Source organism: Myotis brandtii, unplaced genomic scaffold (genome assembly GCF_000412655.1).
Source record: "Myotis brandtii unplaced genomic scaffold, ASM41265v1 scaffold331, whole genome shotgun sequence".
In the NCBI taxonomy this organism is placed as follows: Eukaryota; Metazoa; Chordata; class Mammalia; order Chiroptera; family Vespertilionidae; genus Myotis; species Myotis brandtii.
Window position 1 is genome coordinate 556,934 of NW_005362753.1, and position 22,702 is coordinate 579,635.

Below are 22,702 nucleotides of genomic sequence, written 5' to 3' on the forward strand. Positions count from 1 at the left end.
CCACCCGGATGTAGTCTGATTTCCTGATACTTTCTGCTGTGTCTGTGATTTGGGTTGGGTGAGAAGTGAGGGGTCGCTTAAGCATACATAATCTTAGACCGGAAGAAGCCTGCAGTCAGGAAGGAGGCGTGTGGAGGGAGCCCACGAAGGTAGCCAGCTGGGAGGTGCCTGCAGATCTCAGCCTTGGCTTGCAGACTGACCTGTGGATCGCAGGAAATTAGGTAAAATAGGGTTTCACGTTGGCGTCCCGGCAGCTGTGTTGAGTAAAAAGCTTGAATGACGAACCTGAGGGTGTGCATCCCGTGGGCCTGCGGAATGGAGAAAAGTGAACGCTTGGTGGGGGTGGAAGGAATGGCTGCTGGGGCTCTGGTTCCGTGGAGAAGGAGCAGAGTGTTCCTTTGATCTGGGAAAAGAATGACTTGGTAGTTTTTCATGATGTGCTCCGGCTTCTCTGCTTGCGTCCTCCACAGGGTAATGAGAGCCGTTGTACTGTCTGCTCCACAGATGGCGCGAGCCTTGCTGAGGTCCTTGGCTCCTGCAGCCGCGTGCCCCTGTTCCCTTACTGAGGATCGCGCTTGTATTAGTTGGATGGTGAATTCTGGCCACTGCAGTAGTCTCTGAAATCAGAATGTGTGTTGTGCCTATATGAAGGCCCACATTTGAGACTTCTTGCTGGATTAGATGCAACAACTGAGGTCACTGTGCTGTCCCAGGGTTATCCATTTAATGTCAGGAGATTCAGCGTTCTTGTTGTCAAGGGACAAAAGCTGTATTCTTCCTTTCAGTTTCATAGAGTAATAACAATGAACACTCCCAAGCAGCGCAAGGGAGAGAACTCCCTTCTACGGGGCAAGCAAATTCTGCTGACAGTTAGGCAAGCTGATGCTGGGCTTTCACATAGAGATTGGAAACCCTAACCCTCTATCTGCAGGTTAGGGATTTTAGAAAGACTCCATTTTTATTTTATCGTTTTACTTACCAGATTTATCTTTGGGAAAGAAGACATGAAATCCACAGGAGTGCTTAGATACCATGACAGACTATCATTTCACAGAATGGTGTGCCTTGTTTTAGTTTATTGGGGATATGTATAATTTCATTTTATTAGTATTATTTTTTGATATTTAAATGTGTAGGAGATGTATAATTTTAAAGGTACATATTTAAGTAGTTGGTCATCTATGCTAGGTTGCTAGTTGAGAAAAAGACCTGTGTTTTGGTCTTTAGATGAAATAACTGTTGACAGGCATTTGAATTTTTCCTGTGCATACTTACATGTTTTATATATACATATATTTTAAGAGTTGTTATACATATTAAGGACAGGGTTCTGTGTCAGTAAATATAGATGTGTATTATCTTAATGGATTCAGAGTATTTCATTATAGGCATACCATAATTTGCTTAGCTAAATTTTTATTAATACATTTAAAATTATTTCTTTTTTGTAGTAATAATGCAGCAATAAATGTTTATGTACTTTCACGTGTGTACAGTTGTCTAATTCTTTCAGACAAGTTACTAGGGATAGGGTCGGTGGGTTGGAGAGAATAGAATGTTTGACTTTTAAAAACGATCCTCTTAGATCAAGAAAAAGCTAAAACAGTTATAAGCGTTTAAAAGGCCCATAGGAGTGATATTTTGATGTTTCTCTTGTTTCTGTGCTTTCTTTTGTTTTTAACTCTGCATGGTTGTGTAATGGTATTCTTTTTCCCTTTTGTAGTAAGCTGTGCTAGAACAAAAATGCAATGAAAGAAACACTGGATGAATGAAAAGCCCTGCTTTGCAACCCCTCAGCATGGCAGGCCTGCAGCTCATGACCCCTGCTTCCTCACCAATGGGTCCTTTCTTTGGACTGCCATGGCAACAAGAAGCAATTCATGATAACATTTATACGCCAAGAAAATATCAGGTACTAATGAGAACACTAATACTGGAGCATTTCACTAAAATAGAATAAATTAGCATTTAGTTGACACAACTTAATAAAACTCATTTACCTGTTCAAGCTTTCCTCTTCTGATTAATTTTCTCATTCCAGATACTTTGTTCTTAATAATCCTTTTCTAACATCTGCTGAGTAATTGGGTTGATAGTTTTATTTGTGAAGTTCCTTATTTTCTCCCCTCTGAAAACCTCATCCATTTGGATGTGTCTCTCCTCATGAGCTAGGTAGGAATTGAGATTGAACAACTATGAACTGGCAGAACCCCGATTACAATAAATTTAGTCATTCATCTAATCCTAGAGAAGTATTCTGTCCGTGCAAAAATCTTAAGGAAATTGTAAATGCATTTCAACATATGCTTATATTACAGCTCTGTATAACAGGCATTTTAATGCGTCTGGTTATTATTCATATACACAGATGCAGGAAGTATGCTTTTTGGCAAACTTATTGGAGGAAGATATTAGAAAACAGTGGAATTTCCTGAATTAAAAGAAAATCCCATTTTCTAAATTTTGTACTTAGATAAGAAGTGTGTAATCTTTTCCCACTGTATTTCCAGGTTGAACTGCTTGAAGCAGCTCTGGATCGGAATACCATAGTCTGTTTGAACACTGGCTCAGGGAAGACGTTCATTGCAGTGCTACTCACTAAAGAGCTGTCCTATCAGATCAGGGGAGACTTCAGCAGACATGGAAAAAGGACTGTGTTCTTGGTCAACTCTGGTAATAAAAAAGTACTTTTCACATTGCATAGAGGAAATTGGATGAGATTAAGTTATTGGTTAAATTATTGAAAATGTAGAGAGTTTGACAAGTAATGTACTTGTTGAAATTCTGATAGCAGAGCTGCTTATTTCTTAACTTTGTAGTATTTCTCTTAAATATTAGCTGTTTTATTCCATAGGTGTAAAACTTTAGCTTTTCTTTTAGATGTAATTGCATTTAATCCTGATTCTGCATTTCTTTTGAATGGATTACTATTGTAACATGATCTAAGTTGTGTTAGTTATTTTGTTTTGATGTTTTAGCTTCACAAAACATGCCCAAAGGTGCTTCATTATGACATAGGTAACTTTTTGATTTATGATTTTGCTCTATCAGTTGTAGAAAGAAAGTTAAATAGTTGCTTCTTAATAGTTAAAAATACTGGGTTTTATGTGTTTGGGATTATATATTAAAATAAAAGTATAAAATGTGAACCTGAGCTGCTAGGGCACTAATACAACCGTGTCATTCCTCTCCTTTTTTAAATATGTTCTCAGCATGAGATGTTCTTATTGGTGTGAATATGTGTTAGTCTGTGTTGTTTCTTGGTGGAACGATCTGATTTTATTGACTACAACAGGAGGGGTGGATCTGGAGTAGTTCTCATTCTAGCCTAAAAGCTACATTTTTAGGTTGGGGAAAATCCGCTCTAAAGCATGGAGGTGATTCAGGGTCTCTGAAGTGAGTGACGGTCAGGGTGGTGAGTCTAATAAGTGCACCTTGGAAATCTCTAAAATGCAGATGGTTCGGTATAATACAGAATAAGTAGTGGTTCTTTAACTGTCTGTATCACTGTAGCCCAGAGAACCAACTAGAGCCAACTTGTCCTATTTACATGGAGTTTCTGTTTGTAACCAGCAAACCAGGTTGCTCAGCAAGTGTCGGCTGTCAGGACTCATTCAGACCTCAAGGTTGGGGAATACGCACACCTAGAAGTACTTGCATCTTGGACTAAAGAGAAATGGAACCAGGAGTTTACTAAGCACCAGGTAAGCCTGGCAGCGACACTTCACTCTGTAAATCCCTGCAAGCCCTTGACTTGGTTATAAGATGCCCTGCGGCCTTGGCTGGCTGAGTTGGACTTGAAAACCCTACTCTCCTGTGCTTTGTCAGCCCAGAAACTAGCCCGTGCACCCTTCTCTCTGTGGGTCTCTTCCCAAAGCCGAATAAAGTGCTAATTTGTGTTGCTCTTATATCAGTGTGATTTACTTGCTTGGGAAGCACACATTCCGACTCTTTCCAACTTGCCGATAACATGCTTTCAGAACATGTGCTCTTGAGTGAAATGTCTTGAAACTGGAGACATTTCTTGGTGGAGCTCTTTGGGTCTTTGACGAGACTTCCTCTCACTTAACGTTGCCATGCAGCCAGCATGTGTTGAGGGTCTTCTGTGTGCTGAACGTGTTGGTGGATCTGAAGTGGTTAAGAACTGCTTCCTAACCAACTTTTAACAGTCTGCATACAGTCTGCTAGTATGTCTCACATTTTTGGGTTAAGTCCACATTAAAAAGCACTTAAATGTCCACAGAATGATAATCTATAAAAAGAACATTTAATAGCCATAAAAAAGAAGAAAATTTTACCCTTTGCAACAGCATGGATGGACTTAGAGGATGTTATGCTAAGTGAAATAAGCCAGTCACAGAAAAACAAGTACCATATGATCTCACTCATATGTGGAATCTAATGAACAAACTGAACTAACAAGCAAAATAGAGACAGACTCAAATAGAGAGCAGGCAGACAGCTCTGGTGGTGGTGGTGGTGGTGGTGGGCAGGGGGAGGCGGGTGTGGAGGGGTTGAGCAAAAACGAGAAAGAGCTTATGGACACGGCAGCAGTGTGGTGATTGTGGGAGAGGGGGTGGGTAGAGGTGGAAGAGGGTATGGGGTATAAATGGTGATGGAAAAAAATAAAATAGGATAAATTAAATGGAAAAAACACATTTTGTTTGTGTCATCTTCTGGAAAACTTTGTCAGTTCAATGGGGGGGAAAAAAGAAAAAACTGTGAATTGTTTTGTGATTTGATGAAATTGACAGGTCTCATTAGTCAAAATATGGCTGTAGGAACCTGAAACCCTGAAATAGATTTAAGAGAGTTATAAAAACATGGTCTCTGTTAGCAAGAATTGTTTTTCATAGTCTGTTTCATATTTTCCTAATTCTGCTTCTTGGTTCTAAAGTATGAGCTTCCATACATTTAGAATTTTTGTATTAATTTTGACTAATGGATTTCTTAGTTCTCACTTACAGTACAATGGCTCCATAACCTCCTTTCGTGTAAGTGTGTCCCGTCAGGTGAATGGTACATTTGTTCATACTGATGTCAATTTTATTTTAGGTTCTCATTATGACTTGCTATGTCGCCTTGATTGTTTTGAAAAATGGTTACTTGTCACTGTCAGACATTAACCTTTTGGTGTTTGATGAATGTCACCTTGCAATCCTAGACCACCCATATCGAGAAATTATGAAGGTAAGTTTTTATATTTTATCAGTCTTAATAATTCAGGTCAAATTAATGAGTATAAGCAGTGTTTTTATATATCAAAGCAATAGTATTAGTTACTAATTTTGTGAACTTGGTTCCAGTGTATGAATGAATGAATATTAATGTTCATTTACATCTATAGTCTATAATAATAAGCTATAATAAATAATCTATAATAAAACTAAATCTGTAATAAAATTTTAAGCATAAGAAATCTGCCTTTGTGATAAGTGGAACTTTTAAGCATGCTACCATAATTCTGCAAGTAATATTTTTAGTATTTGTCAGTCTTTTTGGACATGTTTTAATATGGTGATGCCTTTTTTATTATGGCCTTGCAAAATGAATTTCTTACTGTTAGTATCTTGTATTATGTTAGCTCTGTGAAAGTTGTCCGTCATGCCCTCGTATTTTGGGACTAACTGCTTCCATTTTAAATGGGAAATGTGATCCAGAGGAATTAGAAGAAAAGATTCAGAAACTGGAGAAAATTCTTAAGAGTAATGCTGAGACTGCAACCGACTTGGTGGTCTTAGACAGGTATGCACTTCCGACGGACTCGGTGTGGCCAGACCAGCTAGAACTAACTCGGGGCCTGCAGGCCTTTCCCGTGCCTCGCAGGAGGTGCCTGCGCAAGAGCACACAGTGGCTGTTAAAAGGAAAGAGCGAGACAGCAGTTCTTTACCAGGACAGTCCCTTCGAATGCAGGGGCTTAACCCTGTTTACACAGAGAGAGGCAGATGGAGGTGTTTCTGCCTTAGGAGAGAATATTGCATCAGCCTTGGCCCTTCATATTTGCTGATACTGACAAGGACTGGGGACATGATAGTAAATTTGTGTTCCTTTCCATCAATGTGTGTGCTTTGTTCTTCTGATCTAAATGTCACATGTGATGGTTTGAAAGAACATTACTTAGAGAATTCAGTATTTTACAATATGCTTTAAAATAATTGGAAACACCCTGTAGTTTTGAAAATGGATATGAATTTCTGAGAAAGATGTTTATGATTTCTAGGCTCGTCTCTTTGAGGGGGTTGCTATTTTGAGTTTCATTGAAACACACACACACACACACACACACACACACACACACACAAATTTTGATTTAAGTTTGTGGAAGGGAGCCTGTATAAATAAGGTTTTTAAATAAATGAAACAAATTTAATACATATTAAAATACCTTTATATTCTTATCAGATACAGTCTTTTAACAAGTAAAGACATATTTAAATACTACAGGTTTCATTATTCTCAGGTTATGGATTTAAATCAGACATGGGCTATGAATACTGGCTCCACTAATTGTAAGCTGTGTGACTGCCAGTCATTTACTGTTCCTGCATCTGTAAAATGGCATTGGCAGTCGTTTCAGGGGATTCTTCGATGATTAATTACGTAGACACCTAGAAAACACCTTGCAGTGTGCCTGGCGTTTAGTAGAATTTTGGAAAATTCTCTTTGTAGAATGAGAAAAAAAGATAATGTTTTAGGTTATAGAACTTAGGTATCCAAATGCCATATGAAATACAGATCTCATAACCTTTAGGACATGTTATTTTTTACTTCCTGCAAGAAAAGTAGAGGTATTATAACATTTAAGTAAAACTTTCTAGGATGATGATGATAGGTAATCTGTTGGATTTGGTATTACCTAGTTCTCTAAATGTGGCTCTTTGGTTAGGTATAGATTCTGGTTGAGAATAATGAAAACTAGTATTTAAATATGTCTTTACTGTACTTTTCCCTTAATTATTGTATGTGCTTTTAGAATATTATGTGCTACTCTGGTTGTCACATTTTATGAAAGATCCAATGAAAGATACTGTAATTGACTGAAAGTTGGGGGAAGCTTTCCCTATAGCAGATTTTATAAAAACACATAAAAAGTAAAGTTGACATTTGCAAATGCTATACCTTCAACTAGTATGGAAATGGATCAATTTAATAACATCTCCCCCTACCATCTAACCCCCATCCCTGATTTCTGCTTCTGAAAAGTATCATGTTGAGTTTCTTGAGTACTTTGACCAACATTATTCCTGAGGGGGCAAAAGATGAAAGTCTAAACCTAAAAAACAAAATTAAAAACCTGGCATAAAAATGAATTCTCAAAATTCTTTGACTGTCAGCTTTCTGCAGTCATTCCTTGAGCCCTGACAGGCAAACACATAGCATGGACACAAGTGAGCACCACTTCAGGGAGCTGGTGAGCCTGCCTGTTGTTCCAAGTAGGTGTGCAAGCTGAACATAGGAGGTTTCTTGCTTGGTTTAGATATGTAGTGGATCGTAATGCAGTAGTGCATTTACTGTAGTATTGACCACTTTTGTTCCTGATGTTAAAGATACACTTCTCAGCCATACGAGATTGTGGTGGACTGTGGACCATTTATGGACAGAAGTGGGCTTTATGAGAGACTGCTGATGGAATTAGAGGAAGCACTTAATTTTGTCAATGACTGTAATATATCTGCACATTCAAAAGAAAGAGATTCTACTTTAATTTCTAAACAGGTAAGCATATGCAAAGTAAGTATAGGACATATAATAAAAGGCTTCTGTTTGTGTTTAGTATTGAAATGAAAATATGCTTCTGATGAGGGTAGTTTCTATACTTTTTAATTTAAGGCCTGAACCTTACCTCTTTGGACATGTATCAAACATATATTGGGTTGAGTTTACTAGAGTATAGACCTCCCCCATATGAGAGATGACTTAGGATGTTCATGTCATGGCTATTTGAATAAAAGGAATGAGTCCAGTTTTCTTATTTCTTGGTCAGATGAGTTAGTACCTGCTCAAACCCTTTGCCTAAACAAATTCTTTTGCTGTTTCCTTGTGTGTAACTGGATATGAGCTTGTCATCTCTGAACGGGATTCAGCTTTGAGAAGAGATCCCTTAGGATAGTGGTTCTCAAGTATGGACCCCAGACCAGCATCATCGGCACCCCCTGGAACTTGTTAGACATGTGAATTATGGGCTCACCCTGGACCTGCTGAATCTAAAACCGGGGGTGGGTCCAGCTGGCTGAGATTGACAGGCCGTCCAGTTACCCTGTTGCTTTAAAACGTGAGAACCATTGTTCTAGGACTTTGCACCCGTTCATGAGTGCTGACTGCTGCATCTGCATCTTAATTTCTCCCTTGCTGATGTTTTCTGAAGCAGCAATGCCCAGACTCTCCTTAGCCCTTGAATTGTCACTAAGTCCATGTTCCCCCCAGTCTGTCTTTTACTCGCCTGCAGAAGGTTCCTCAGTCACTCGCTGTGGATTGGCAGTCTGCTCTGAGCTAGGATTGTAAGGTGTGGTTCTCTGCATATAAAGTTAAAGGAAAATTGTCTTGCTCTTTGATACCTAAAATAAGATGACTCCACTATGGAATTCCTTGTATAGTTACCTGAAAGTAAATGACTCAGTTGTCCTTCTAACTAATCAGAGATCTAAAAATAAAGTTTCATTATCTTTATACAATTGTATCTTTTAATATCTATTATTTGATTATTTTTGCTGGGAAAAACAAAATGATGGTTCTGGATGTGTGTGTGTGTGTGTGTGTGTGTGTGTGTGTGTGTGTATGAAAAAGTAGAGCTTGGAAAGACCACAGGCCCCTGTTCCCAACCTTAGGGCATTAACCTCAGTGTTCACATGAATATGTGGGGTACATTTATTTTGAAGGGGCAGATTGAAGATAACGTAAACCCCAGTTAAACCTCATAGGGCACTGCTACGTGATTATTGTGTAACATTTGGCGCTTTTTGTTCTGTAGATACTGGCGGACTGTCGAGCGGTGTTGGTAGTTCTGGGGCCCTGGTGTGCAGATAAAGTAGCTGGAATGATGGTGAGAGAACTGCAGAAACACATCAAACATGAGCAAGAGGAGCTGCACAGGAAATTCCTGCTGTTCACAGACACTTTCCTGCGGAAAATCCATGCCCTGTGTGAAGAGCACTTCTCACCTGCCTCACTGGACCTGAGATTTGTAACTCCTAAAGTGATCAAACTGCTGGAGATCCTCCGCAAGTACAAACCGTATGAGCGACAGCAGTTTGAGAGCGTGGAGTGGTACAATAACAGGAACCAGGATAACTATGTGTCTTGGAGTGACTCTGAGGATGATGATGAGGATGAAGAAATTGAAGAAAAGGAGAAGCCAGAGACAAATTTCCCTTCTCCATTCACCAATATTTTATGTGGAATTATTTTTGTGGAAAGAAGATACACAGCAGTTGTCTTAAACAGGTAGATCTCTACAGTTAGCCTTTTCCCCAGAGCGGAGCCAGGCAGCGTGTTGTTCTGTGAGGCTCTGCCGGGGTGGCGTCAGAGCTGCAGGGGTGATGGAATGTCCCCCGCACCATCGCCGCGGCTGCTCACGGCAGTGCCAGGCAGGGTTGGCAGCGGGCATGTGTGCCCAGCAGCTCTCCCAAAAGGCCCCATTTCGCAGCCCTGAGGTTTGCTCTGCAAGGATGCTAACCTCTAACCCGCCTGAAGTGGAGAGCAAGTAGAGAGCAATTACGTTAAAGTGAAGCCTTTCTTGTTTTGTCTTCAGTTGTTAGGGCCAGTTCAGATACTTACTGTTCTGTGCTGCTGTGTTGGGCGTGTGTTAATGTTAAGCATTCCACAGCAGGCTTTGTCCCGAAGGTAATCTTTGGGTAAACGTCATCTCTGGGTGGTGGTGTGGCTGATTTTTTATGTTAGCTTTTTTACCCCTTAAGTGTTAATTCAAGTTTGCAGTGGAAAAAGTTTTGAACAACTGGATTCGCGACGTGAGTTAGTTCGTAGACTATATATTAAGTTTCCTGAGTCAGGAGAGAATAAGGTGTCAGGGAAACATTTGGAGAATATTGGCAAAGGAGACAGTGGGTCCCGCCCCTGCCCTTCCTCGGGAGCAGCTGGGGTTCCGGTGTGTCCGACGGCCCCCTAAGGGCTGGTTCTCGGTTTGTGGGCCGATGCTTTATTTGTAAGGGCCAGGTTCTTCTTTTGTGCTTCAGACAACCTGCTTTCTAGGACATCCATTAATTGGCCCAGTGGATCCCTAAGAGCCTTTCCTGCAAGTAGTGATCTCTGAGGAGAAATTAAGCTTTGTTTCCTGAGGTAATTTCGGGGTTTTTCTTTCTGAACTGCTTCTGACTGGTTTGGGATTTTTGAAAACTTAGTTGAGTAACGAGAAATTGGGCCCTGGGGCCGCCGTCTGGTGGTTTGCAGTCTGGTAATTTTCATGGTCATTGGGCCTGATCCCTGTGATGAACACACAGTAAAGCAGCGTCAGGGAGTGAATTACACTGAAGCCGGGAGTTTAAGGTTGGGAAGGGACTTCACTGACTACCTAATCCAGCCACTTACTTTTGTATGAAAGAGCAGAGGCCTCGGGAGGAAAAGTGGTTTCCTCTGCGTTAAATTGCTCGTCAGTGACAGAGACAGTGCACGCAGCCTGACATCCGCTCCTGGCTTCCAGTTCCCTCTGCAGTCACGGTGCCCCTGGGCGTCACAAACACTAACCCGCGCTTGGCTCTGCGGTGGGAAGGCTGCCAGGAGCAGCCAGGACGGCTGTTGGGATCGGCATGGGAGAAAGGCATTTCACCGGTCAGGAGGGTTTACTATTGGCACCGTTCTGGCCTGGTTATAGACATACTCCCCGCCCCCCTTCCAGGACGGTTTAAGAATTAAATTTTCTGGGGCTTGGAGGGAAGAAATGGGGCTATTTTCTTCCTTGCCGCCACCTCTGCATGTGTTTTTAAATGTGGAGATGGGCCAGGTTTCATTGCAAGAGCATTAGCCTGAAAAGGTTTATCGAAAACCAGTCATTGCTTCCTATTGACTTTGAGGATCAGATTAATTGCGATCAACTCTCATAAAATGTGGCTGGAATTTAGTGTTGGATGATGAATCAAGAGCGATTTGAGGGTTGACTTTATGGGCAGCTAATTGAATATACAATAGAGGTCTTGTTCCAGTTTTTTAATAAGCTTAGAAAAACTTCCTGAAGTCCAGATTCTTTCCTTCCATCAACTTAATGGGAGGAAAAGCCCTTCTTCAGTGAACAGCTTCACGGAGGGTGAGCTATTGTAATCCACGGGCAGTTTTCTCCTCTCCTCATTGAAAAATAAGTCACAGCCACTTCTGTGTACAGAGGAGGTGTACACACAGTCTTAGGTTTATAGCTTTCCTTTTGCCTTACATATAGGGCTTTAGGGCTTATAATTTATCTTTGTACATATGTATTTTTCAACTTCACAGCACTTCATGAGGCGGAAGGCAGAGAATTTTACTCTATTATAGATGAGGAAACGGAGACGCACTCGGTGACTCTCCCAAAATAACGCTGGTAGGAAGTGCAGAGAATGGCTTCCCTTCCCCAAGCCCAGTGCTCTCTTCCCTGTGTAACTTCCTAATACTGTGTGACATGGGACAATCCAGGGCTCACACCCCCCCATTTCCCTAATAACCTTTTGTTTACAGAAGAGTTGCAAAGATGTGCAGAGTTCCCCTGTAGGCCCCCCCGCCCCCAGCTTTTCCCCGCCTGTGCTATTAACATCTTATGTTCTCACTAGTAGCCCCGCGTGCGCGAGTAGCTCTCTGCCGCTTGCCTCAGCTGGCCCTCCGCCGCTGGTAGCTCTCCGCTGCTCTTGGCTCACTGCCCCGCCCTCTGGTAGCTCTCCACCACTTGTAGGTGGGTCCTGATGTTATGGTGTAATCGAGAATGAGCATATTCCTCTCTTATTAGGTAGGATTCTATAGCATAGGATAGGATTATATAGAATGGTACATTTGTCACATCCCAGAAGCTAACATTGGTGTGTTACTATGAACTAAACTCCAGACTTGATTTGAATGTCACCAGTTTTCCTATTATATCTCTTCTTCATGCATTTACGTGTATGTCTCCCTAATCTCAGGTCTCTCACAGTTTCTCAGTCTGCCCTTGTTTGGATGACCTTGGCAGTCTTGGAGTCAGTCCGGTCGGGCATTTTGTAAAATGCCTCTCACTTTGAATTTGTCGAACATTTTTCTCAGTGTTAGCCTGGGGCTTTAGGGTGTGGAAGAACACCCCAGAGATGAAGTGCCCTTCCCATTGTATTAGGGTTCGTGGCATCAGCACGAAGCATCACAGGTGATGCTAGACTGGCTCACCTGGCTCACTGGTGTTTGCTGGCTTCTCCGCGATCGTGGTTCTTTGGCCCTTTTCTTCCTTTATCCTTTGGAAGCAAGTCACCAAGTCTGGTTTATCCCGGGGGGGCGGGGTTAAGCTCCATTCCTGGAAAGGGGCTTCTCTATGTAAGTTGTTAGAATTCTCTGTAAGGAAAACAGGTCTGTTATCCTGTCTGCCTGTTTGTATTTATTGGATCAGTATGGATTCATGTTTGTTTATTTTCTACTTTGGGTTGTAACCTAATACTAGGTTATTCATTTTGTTGCTCACATGGTCCACACCTTTGGTGCTGGCTCCTGTGTTCCTTTGATGTGCCGCCTCCTCTTGTGTTTGAGCACAGCCTTATGGTCTGATGCTACTCGATGCCCAGCTCTTGTCCTTTCCCTGCAGAACAGTCATTCCTCCAGGGAGCTCTGGCTCCTTTTATTTCTACCCACTCTACAGAGGTATATTTTGTGAAAGTTACCTAATGCCTCAGCCTCTTCATCTGTAAAATAGTAGTAATAGCTCTCTCTCCTATTGGATATTGTATGTAAAAATGACTGTTTTCTCACCTGACACACAGTAGGAATACAGTGTCAATGTGTTACAACTATCAGTGATTGTTTTTTTGCTAAGATCATACAGGAGTTACATTTGATTTTCTCACTTTGATAAGAAAATATAAAGAGCAAAGATATTATTAAAGGTACTAGAGGCCCAGTGCAGGAAAATCTGTGCACTCAGGGGTGGGGGGCGGGTCTGTCAGCCAGCCTGTGCCCTCTTGCAGTCCGGGACCCCTCGGGGGATGTCCGACTAATGGCTCCCTATGAGGAATGGGCCTAAGCTGTCAGTTGGACATCTTTATGCTGCCACGGAGGTGAGAAAGGCTGCTACCGCTGTGCTGGCCAGCCATGAGCTGGCTTTTGGCTGAGCGGCGCTCCCCCTGTGGGAGTGCACTGACCACCAGGGGGCAGCTCCTGCATTGAGCGTCTACCCCCTGGTGGTCAGTACGCATCATAGCGTCCGGCCCTTTTATTATATAGTATTTGCATAATATCCTTTTATTATATAGGATTGTTGATAACATATTTCAGTACCTGGCAGACATTTCAGATGATGTGTTTGTATCTATGAATTTTCCCCCTTTTGGCTCTCTGTGAATTAGCATGTTTAGTCAAATCAGAAGCACATTTACTGGTTTTCAGAATCTAGCATGCGTCGTTCTTGTTTTGGGCCACGCTGCTTCCAGTGTAATTGGGTAGGCAGCGTGCATTTGCACACAGTGTGGCATTTGCACAGCCAGTGCCCACTGTGGTGAGGTAGGTGCAGAGGTGGAAGCATCCAGAAACTCTTTGTTTGGACAGTAAGTATATCTGTCAAATATAATACAACAGTAATGATTTTTAAGATTCATTTTGTTAATAGTTAATTTTCATAGAATTTTACAAAAACATTGGTCTCTGATGGATTTGAAATAAAAACAATAACCAGTTTGCTGTAGATAGTTTGAGAAGCTCTGAGCACTGGAGGGCAGCGTAGTTTACCACGCGGCTTGCTGGTGGGACGACGTGCATAGACTCACTGAAAGAGGCCAGAGGACAAGGGAGATGGTGTCTCCCAGCCCTCGGTCCCGTGAAGTCTCCAGGCAGCTTGTCTGGCTGGTCCGCTCTGCAGTAGCAGACCTGTGTCGCTTCTCCGAAACCCACAGCTTCGACTTGGGCATGTGGTTTGGCATCCCTTCAACTTACCTGAGAGAGAAATATGTGTTCTCTCTCTAACTTTTCCAGCCTAGGCATAGAGCCTTTAAGTGATTTCTCACAAGAGATTTTGTTTATTAATGTGCACACTGTGTCTTCTGTTCTCTGCAGCGTCGATGCGCGTGTCATTAGGAGAAATAACCCACTCCCAGGGCCTCCGTCTCAGCTGATTGGAGTCTGCCAGGCTGATCACTTGGCAAAGTAAAACATGTCCTCTGCCTGATCGGGAGTAACTTGAGACGCATTGTTTTAACCTCCGTTGCATTCACATCGATGCTTGCTTACCTAAACTTAAATTTGGAAGTCCATATTTCTAAGATAATTGCATATTTTAGATGTGGGGTATGTTATCCGTGTGCATGTGGCATTGCTTTCTGTTACAGATGTCATAGTTTGTTGTAATAACTAAACAAAGCTTGGAATGTACGAAGTCTCACGTTTTCAGTGCTAGGATTGTAGGCAGGCTCCCAGGCTGTGCTGACGGGGAGGCAGCAGGGTATTTTAGATGGCCACTCAGAGTTTCCTCCAGCTCTTTGATATTAGTCTGTTTCATGTATTTAGAAAAGGAAAAAAGAATGGTTTGACTTAAAAATGCAATTTTCTATTAGGAATTTATGCTATGTTGTATGACTTCAGAAGGACCATATGGAATCGCTTACGTCAGGTGTGGAACCATTTATCCTGTGTGCTGAGTTTTGAATGTGGATATTTCCAAAATAGCTGTGATGGCAGTGCTAACTGTTCACCTTCTGTGCGTGTAAAGTGATCTCCGCCTGCAGCTCTTCCCTGTCTCAGCTGGAAGGCCGGCCTGAGGTGATGGGCACCTGGGTGGATGCGGAGGAGCAGGCCGTGTCGCGCTCTATCCTCCAAGGGTGGGACGGGCTCTGGGTGCTGTGCCCAGGCCCAGTGTCTGTGATGCAGAGCTGTGGTCAGCGCCAGGGGCTGGGATGGTGGGGAGTGGGGAGGCAGGTGCTCTCTCCCTGGAGCTGTTCTCGGTGCAGGGTGCCGGGGGAGACGGAGCCCTGCCCAGGTTTCTTTCCGCACACAGCTGGGCGTCTCAGGCTCCTCTGCTGCAGAGCTGCTCCCTTGGCGCAGGGGGTGAGCGTGGCACAGACACTAGGGCACGCCTGCTGCCCCAGGTGGTGCCAGCACCGAGGGAGGTGCCTGCGGCCTGCAGCTGAGGTGGAGGAGGCATTGCTGTTTCTCTGCCTGCTCTGGCTCTGTCCCTTCCTGGGCCAAATTTCTGTTACGTCATCACCCAAATTAGAGAGTTTGAGGCACTGTGACCATCGTATCCATCAGGCTGCGTCAGTCTCAGCCCTGTGGTAGTGTTACAAGAATTGGGCCCACAAAACTACTCAGCGCGGAGTGGCAGTGGTTTCTGTTGAAGCTACTTGGGGAAAGTGCCATTTTGTTAGGTATATTGGCAAAAAATTCGTGCATTTCCATTTTAAGGGAGACCTTATAAACAAGGTCTAAATGTTTTCCCCTCACCAACGTTTAACTTCAAAATGTATATGATTTCCTTAGATTGATAAAGGAAGCTGGCAAACAGGACCCAGAGCTGGCTTACATCAGCAGCAACTTCATCACTGGGCACGGCATCGGGAAGAACCAGCCTCGCAACAAGCAGATGGAAGCGGAATTCAGGAAGCAGGAAGAGGTGACTTAAGTTAAAATCACTATAGTGACAGTTTTCAGAGCACAGGCGACACACTGCCCATAGCCACTCCCTTTCTTCAGGAGCCTCAGCCTTTTCCTGTACGACAGGATGCTTGTTCATACACGACTTCTCCTGAGGTGGTTGTGTAGTGATTCATAAATTGAGAATTAGAATTGCCCCGGTAAATCAGCTTTGTGTCTTATTTGCTATCAATCATTGCACTTTCCTTTATCAACCCGAGGCACACAACTCCGTTTCCTAGGAAAAGGGCATGCGTAGCCGTCACTCCTGATGACGCGGATGGCTGAAGCAACAAATGAAAGCTTTTCCTGGAATGGCTTTGTTTTCCATAAAGATTTTGGCTTAGTTTTTTTCATTCTTTTTAAGATTTTAATACAGGAAATAGCATTGTAAAGGTGCGAAAGCCTAATGTATTCTGGCTCTCAAAATATTTTTATTTAAAGTTTGTTATTTAACTTAAAAGTAGCAGAATAATTCACGTTGATGCCGTTTTCTATGTCATAGCTTTTTGATAATATTCCATTTGGGGAGTCCGATGGCCAGAGGCTGATAGGTCTGTCTAAAACCCCATTTACTTTATTATTTAACTTATCCTGAATTGGGAAATGGTGTTATTTTAAATCTAGGAAGAAAAAAGTTTTCACTTTATTTTTTAATTAGAGGCCCGGAAGCCCCGGTTGCCTTGACCAGCCCTTGCAGCCCCTTGCAGCCTTGGTTTGTCCGGTGGTTCTGCTGTTCGGTCTAATTAGCATGCTAGCTTTTTATTATATAGGATTCTAATTTCTGCATTAGAAAGTTCTCACGATTCCAGAAAATAAATAATGCCTTGCCTGTAATTTTTAATTTCAACTGATTTAGGGATTTTAGTGAATTTTAACATCTTTGGGGGGATGTTGGCACAGTCTCACAGACAGATATCATTGTGGGGGGTCAGAATGTCAACAGGACTCGAGAAGTGGATTCATTGGGTCACTTTGTTGGCAGGATCCTTTGTGGTCATTAAAGACGCCAGCCCCTTCAACGTGAGACCTTCTGTGGTTTGTGCGTGGACACGTCTGTAAAGTTGGAAGACACTTCGATTTCTCACGTCATATTCAGTTGAAAACTATTGTTAAATCACAACTTCTTTGCCCATATGTTCATGCAGTATGAATTTTGTTTGATGTCATCTTCCTTAGTTTGGCCTTAAAAATTTAGCATACCCAGAGTATATGTCAGAAATGACAGTTGTCACTTTTACTACATTTTTTTTGGAAAATTTTTTAGAATTGCTTTTATTTGGTGGATTTTTTTTCAGGTACTTAGGAAATTTCGAGCACATGAGACCAACCTGCTAATTGCAACAAGTATTGTGGAAGAGGGTGTTGATATACCAAAATGCAACTTGGTGGTCCGTTTTGATTTACCCACAGAGTATCGATCCTATGTTCAATCTAAGGGAAGAGCAAGGGCACCCATCTCCAATTATATCATGTTAGCAGATACAGACAAAATCAAAAGTTTTGAAGAAGACCTTAAAACATACAAAGCTATTGAAAAGGTAAGATCCAAAAGTTAAAGTTATTTCTATGTGTACAGAGATAGATAAAAATTCATCTACAGAGAATGACTTCAACAGGCCTGTGCAGTGTGTACATGATAAGAAAGTTGAACGTAAGGGTGGTGCAAAAGTAGGTTCACAGTTGTTTGGAAAATAATACAATAATTAATAAATCACAATACAAGAATAAACTCTGTTTTGTGTACTTACAACTGTAAACCTACAAAGAGCCAGCAGCATCTTCTAAAGTGCTTGCAAGCTTACAGTAAATGGAGGAAGTGGTCATATGGGTTATTCAGGAAGAATGCCTGGAAAGCACACTGAGTGTGGACAGTGTAGTGACAGTGGACGGTTTGGGGTCTGGAGTGATGTCAGAATGATACTGCTCCTGTACTAATGGAAGAGACCGGTGATTGTGTGTGTGCGTGCGCTGTGCACTGTAAGCCTTGCGCCTTTATGACGAGGGTCCCTGTGACCGGTTCTAGAAGGAACGCACTGGGAGGAATTTTCTGCAGCAGGTGGCTTTGGAGTATTGAAGGGTGTTTGGAAGAGAAGTTTCCTGTCAAGGGGCCTTTTTCTAGAGGGACGGAGGTGGGCAACGCACATATGGCAAAGAAGGCGTTAGTTGCCTCAGAGATTCTGTTTTAAATGTTCAGATCTTGAGAAACAAATGCTCCAAGTCAGTTGACACTGGGGAGACTGACATCGAGCCTGTGGTGGACGACGACGACGTGTTCCCGCCGTATGTGCTGAGGCCCGATGACGGGGGTCCACGCGTCACAATCAACACGGCCATTGGGCACATCAATAGGTATGTCTGAGCTCACTGGCGTGGAAGTCTCTGAGTACTGAAGGTTTCAGTCTAAACCTGTAGGGACTGCATTGTTGTTTACCTTTTGCAAACAGAGACCCATCTTTCCATTTATGGCTTGTAATATTTTGATAAGAGAAAAATATGAAGTTGCTTTTTTCCATTCATTCTTCTTTTTGGTCAAGGGGCTAAGACAATATTGTGCAATGAAAATGTTTAGTTCCCATCGACAAGCTTGACACAATGAAGGTGTGCTTATTTTAATTAGATTTAATTTTACAGTGCTCACTAACATTTTTCTGAATTCTGAAATTTATTGTTTTGTGCCACAAATGTTGGGAAATATTGAATTTTTCACCTGCAACAATTTAAGATTATGATGAATTAACTTGTATAGTCGAGTATGTTCTAATTTACTTGGTCCTGACTTGGTAATAATATTTCTAAGAATGAAGAAAAGCAGATACATGCCTAGAGTATGTATCAGGATAAATCTTATGCAGAGGTAAAACACAGGAGCAGCCAGCATAAGACTTTCTTTTCAACTTTTTATTTCAAAATAAATTAAAACTTTAAAATGTTGCAAGAATACTAGTAAGAACTCCCATGTCCCCTCACCCAGAGAGGCCTGTTCAAGTTTCACGGGATGTGCTTGGTAGTGAAAGAATCCCACCTGGGGCCATGGGTTTGTCTGTTTTTCTCATCACCTCTTGTCTCCTTCAGCCTGGAACTGATCTTCAGCTTCCTTGACTTTAATGGCCTTGCAGCTTTTGAAGATTACAGGCTGGTCACTTTGTGGCCTGTCTCTCAATATGGCTTCGCCTGGCAAGTGTAAGATGGTTAAGGAACAAACACTGGTGATGTGTTCTCTTAACAGATCAGAGCCTCTTCTGCACTCACTGTCCAGCATGGTAGTCACTGGACACGTGACTATTTAAATCCAGATTTCAATTTTAATTAAAATTAAATAAGGTAAAAAGTTTAGTTCCCTGGCTGCCCTCTCCACCTTTCAGGGGCTCAGTGGCCGCCTGGTGGACAGCGCCCTTACAAAGCATCGTTGCAGGAAGTCTGTTAGACACACTGTTCCTTGTTGCCAGTGTGAAGCAGTGAGGCTCCCACTCCACTAAATGCCGCTCAGCGGAGGGGAAGAGGGACCTCAGAAGTCAAACAGGATGTGACTGTCAGTAAAATGTTCTCATCTGTCTCTCAGTCGTAGATTGAGCATCAGAATTCCTTTTTCTTCCCAGATACTGCGCTAGATTACCAAGTGACCCGTTCACTCATCTAGCTCCTAAATGCAGAACCCGAGAGTTACCTGATGGGACATTCTATTCAACTCTTTACCTGCCAATCAACTCACCTCTTCGAGCCTCCATTGTTGTAAGTTTAGAGAAAGAAGTGATGTGCCTTCAGTATCACTACATAACTCACAGACTCGCAGAATTGGAGTGTATGGAGTGTATGGCCTCGGAGGTCCCCGCCAAGATCCGATTAGTGTCTGCATGTCTGACAGAACCGCTCAGCTGTGGCTTAGATGTGCACAGTGACCCCGAATTCGAAGCTGTCATTGGGCTGCTCTATTGCTCTCCTGACTTGAGGCTCTGTCTTTGAGTAACTGCTGTCTGTCCTTGGTCCCAATGCTCATTTCCAGATATTCGAAGATGACTAATTTCTATTGCACATTAAAAGTTGTTCAGAACTATTATCATGTATTTTGTAGTCCAATCTTGATATAACTTTATTTTTTTGTTACATGCTTGTAGATTAATGAAAATAAAATATATTAAAATTTAAATTCACCAAAATTGTTAAGTCTTAGTTATAATTTATTCAGTTTTTCTGGGAAAGATTTTTAAAGTTGGCTATTTTAGATATGGAGAATAGGATTTTTTAAACTTGTGGACATTTTCCAAAAGAAAGAACTTTCCTCTGGTAAATTTCAACTTGAAAGGTATTGGGACAGAAGTTTTATAGATATTTTAGGTGTTAATAATAATATAGCTACGTGCATATACAATGGAAATATTTCTTGTTACTTTCAGGGTCCCCCAATGAGCTGTATACGATTGGCTGAAAGAGTTGTAGCTCTTATTTGTTGTGAGAAACTGCACAAAATTGGTAAGCAGTTGAAAAGCACGTGCAAATAAAAATAAAGTTAAAAACATTGTAAAGCAAAAGCATGTCAAGGACTTTATAGGTCGACGGGTTTTGTGGAGCTGTGAGCTGTGTCGGGGGAGGAGGCTTGGTTTCCCACCGCTGAGCCGCAGACAACTCCCTTTTTTCGCTTTCTTTACTGACTCCTTTTAGATGCATAAAGGTTTCCATATACGGTTGAATCATGAATGTTTGCATTTTAACACCAGTCTCTCAAATTAACCTATATTAGTGTACAGGTTAATCCACTTCCTTAAAAATGGGAGGATGGGATCCCCATGGCTTTTGTAAAGTGATGACAATGTGCTCTTTTCCTGTTCGGATGTTTTTATTTTTGAAATTCTGCTCATATTGAATATATGGATTCAGCATAGACTTTGCCTTAAGTATCACGTTCGATTACGTTTTTATTAAGAGCAAAGATGCTTTAGTTGTCATTACTCTTCCAGTTGCTTCCTCTGTATCGTTGACTAATTAGGGAGGCAACATCTGTATTGTGTGTGTCAATTCTCTTTACATTTCGTAGGTGAACTGGATGACCATTTGATGCCAGTTGGGAAAGAAACTGTTAAATATGAAGAAGAGCTTGATTTGCATGATGAAGAAGAGACCAGTGTCCCAGGCAGACCAGGTTCTACAAAACGAAGACAGTGCTACCCAAAAGCAGTTAGTATTGGTTAGAGCTGAATAAAAATCTGGCCTTGTCACTTTCTTTCCTGCTGCATCAAATCTCAGCTCCTCTGGCTGGCTTCCCAAACCCCTGTCATTTGGCCCCCTCTGGACCTCCACTGCCTCCCCTACCGCTCCTTCTCTCGGATCTGCCCCTGCCCACTCGGACATGGCACCTCTTTTTCTTTCCAAAAGGATTCTTCGACTCACCTATCAGGTTCTATCCAGAACAAGCGTATTTCTTTTAAAGAGGTATTCTTTGTTTTACTCACTGTAGTGATAAGGTGCTTGCTTTACTTATGTGTGGGGCTAAGACAGAAGAGGATTTGTATGATCAAATAGATAAGTGGAAGGGTGCCTGTTCAGGGTGAGGGGCACACTGGCGGGCATAAGTACAGATACCTGTCAGGAGTTAGGGTGTGGTCTGCTAGGCGTCAGAATCCGTTCTTTCAGCGTATGTGTCCTGGTGGATCGGTGGCAGTTCATGCACTAAAGCTGCCGAGTCTGACTTCGGGTTCCAGCTGTAGAATCAGCAGTGCATTATGGGTAGGTGAACGTGGGCCTTGTATCCCAGACCTGAGAAATGCTTATTTACTCTCCAGCGGGCTACGTAATAGGAGGTCTTGTGCCTCGGTTATTTTCTCAGCTTCTCAGCAGCATTTGGTAAAGCCAGGAGTAAGTTTCTTTTCTTGCCAACATCTGGAAAAGAGGCTATTATATTTGAGCATGATGCTGAGTTTTTCTTTCCAATTCTAGATTCCAGAATGTCTGAGGGATAGCTATCCCAAACCTGATCAGCCCTGCTACCTGTATGTGATAGGAATGGTTCTAACGACCCCGTTACCTGATGAACTCAACTTCAGAAGACGGAAGCTCTATCCCCCTGAGGACACCACAAGATGCTTTGGGATACTGACAGCCAAACCCATACCTCAGGTGAGGCACTGCATAATGACTACCGATGTTAGAAGGAAAACAACTTAAGAGTGACTGCCTTGTTCCCGCAGTGTGTTCAGTATTTAAAAATTGAGCTGTCTCTTCTGCTTCCTGATAGAAAGCATCACTTCTCTCCTGAAGTTAAATACTTAGAAAGGAATCGATACCTGTTAACCGTGGGCGCTTTGTCTTCCTTTGTGCTAAGATTCCGCACTTTCCGGTGTACACTCGCTCTGGAGAGGTCACCATATCCATCGAGCTGAAGAAGTCTGGCTTCACGCTGTCTCTCCAGATGCTCGAGTTGATTACAAGGCTCCACCAGTATATATTCTCACATATTCTTCGCCTTGAAAAGCCTGCACTAGAATTCAAGCCCACAGACGCTGACTCAGCATACTGTGTTCTACCTCTGAATGTTGGTAAGGACCCGACTCGAAAGAAGGAACATTTGGCTTGGCAGCTGCCTTTGTACATAATACAGAAGCCTCTTACCGTGGTAACTGTGTGTTAGACACGTGAATAGAGAGCTTACGTCAGAGTCTTTTCCTATTGATATTTTAACAAGCTAACAGTTTTTTTCTTCCCGAAGTGAATGACTCCAGCACTCTGGACATTGACTTTAAATTCATGGAAGATATTGAGAAATCAGAAGCTCGCATAGGCATCCCCAGTACAAAGTACTCAAAAGAAACACCCTTTGTTTTTAAATTGGAAGATTACCAGGACGCAGTTATCATCCCAAGGTGAGCGGTTGGCGGAGATGAGAGGGCTGGCGGGGCGTTGTTTCGGGTGAGTCACTTGTTCGCAGGGGAGAGTGAGT

The 22,702-nt window shown here is 42.3% G+C and overlaps 1 protein-coding gene across 6 annotated transcripts in view; it reads left to right on the forward strand.

Annotated features, from left to right (window-relative positions):
- DICER1 (dicer 1, ribonuclease type III) overlaps window positions 1–22,702 on the forward strand; it is a 46,008-nt gene that overhangs the window by 2,851 nt on the left and 20,455 nt on the right. For 4 of the 6 annotated variants that reach the window (XM_014543654.1, XM_005871158.2, XM_014543655.1 and 1 more), the window contains 16 exons: window positions 1,724–1,912; window positions 2,511–2,673; window positions 3,574–3,704; window positions 5,056–5,190; window positions 5,585–5,745; window positions 7,548–7,716; window positions 8,969–9,441; window positions 15,619–15,751; window positions 17,070–17,312; window positions 17,969–18,123; window positions 19,371–19,503; window positions 20,166–20,241; window positions 20,804–20,943; window positions 21,703–21,882; window positions 22,088–22,301; window positions 22,472–22,625. In XM_014543654.1, coding sequence (XP_014399140.1) covers window positions 1,769–1,912; window positions 2,511–2,673; window positions 3,574–3,704; window positions 5,056–5,190; window positions 5,585–5,745; window positions 7,548–7,716; window positions 8,969–9,441; window positions 15,619–15,751; window positions 17,070–17,312; window positions 17,969–18,123; window positions 19,371–19,503; window positions 20,166–20,241; window positions 20,804–20,943; window positions 21,703–21,882; window positions 22,088–22,301; window positions 22,472–22,625 — 2,804 coding nt within the window. In that variant the 5' untranslated portion in view covers window positions 1,724–1,768. Of the gene's footprint in view, window positions 1–1,723; window positions 1,913–2,510; window positions 2,674–3,573; window positions 3,705–5,055; window positions 5,191–5,584; window positions 5,746–7,547; window positions 7,717–8,968; window positions 9,442–15,618; window positions 15,752–17,069; window positions 17,313–17,968; window positions 18,124–19,370; window positions 19,504–20,165; window positions 20,242–20,803; window positions 20,944–21,702; window positions 21,883–22,087; window positions 22,302–22,471; window positions 22,626–22,702 lie in introns of those variants that run through there. The other 2 variants (XM_014543657.1, XM_014543658.1) reach the window with 2 other exon arrangements.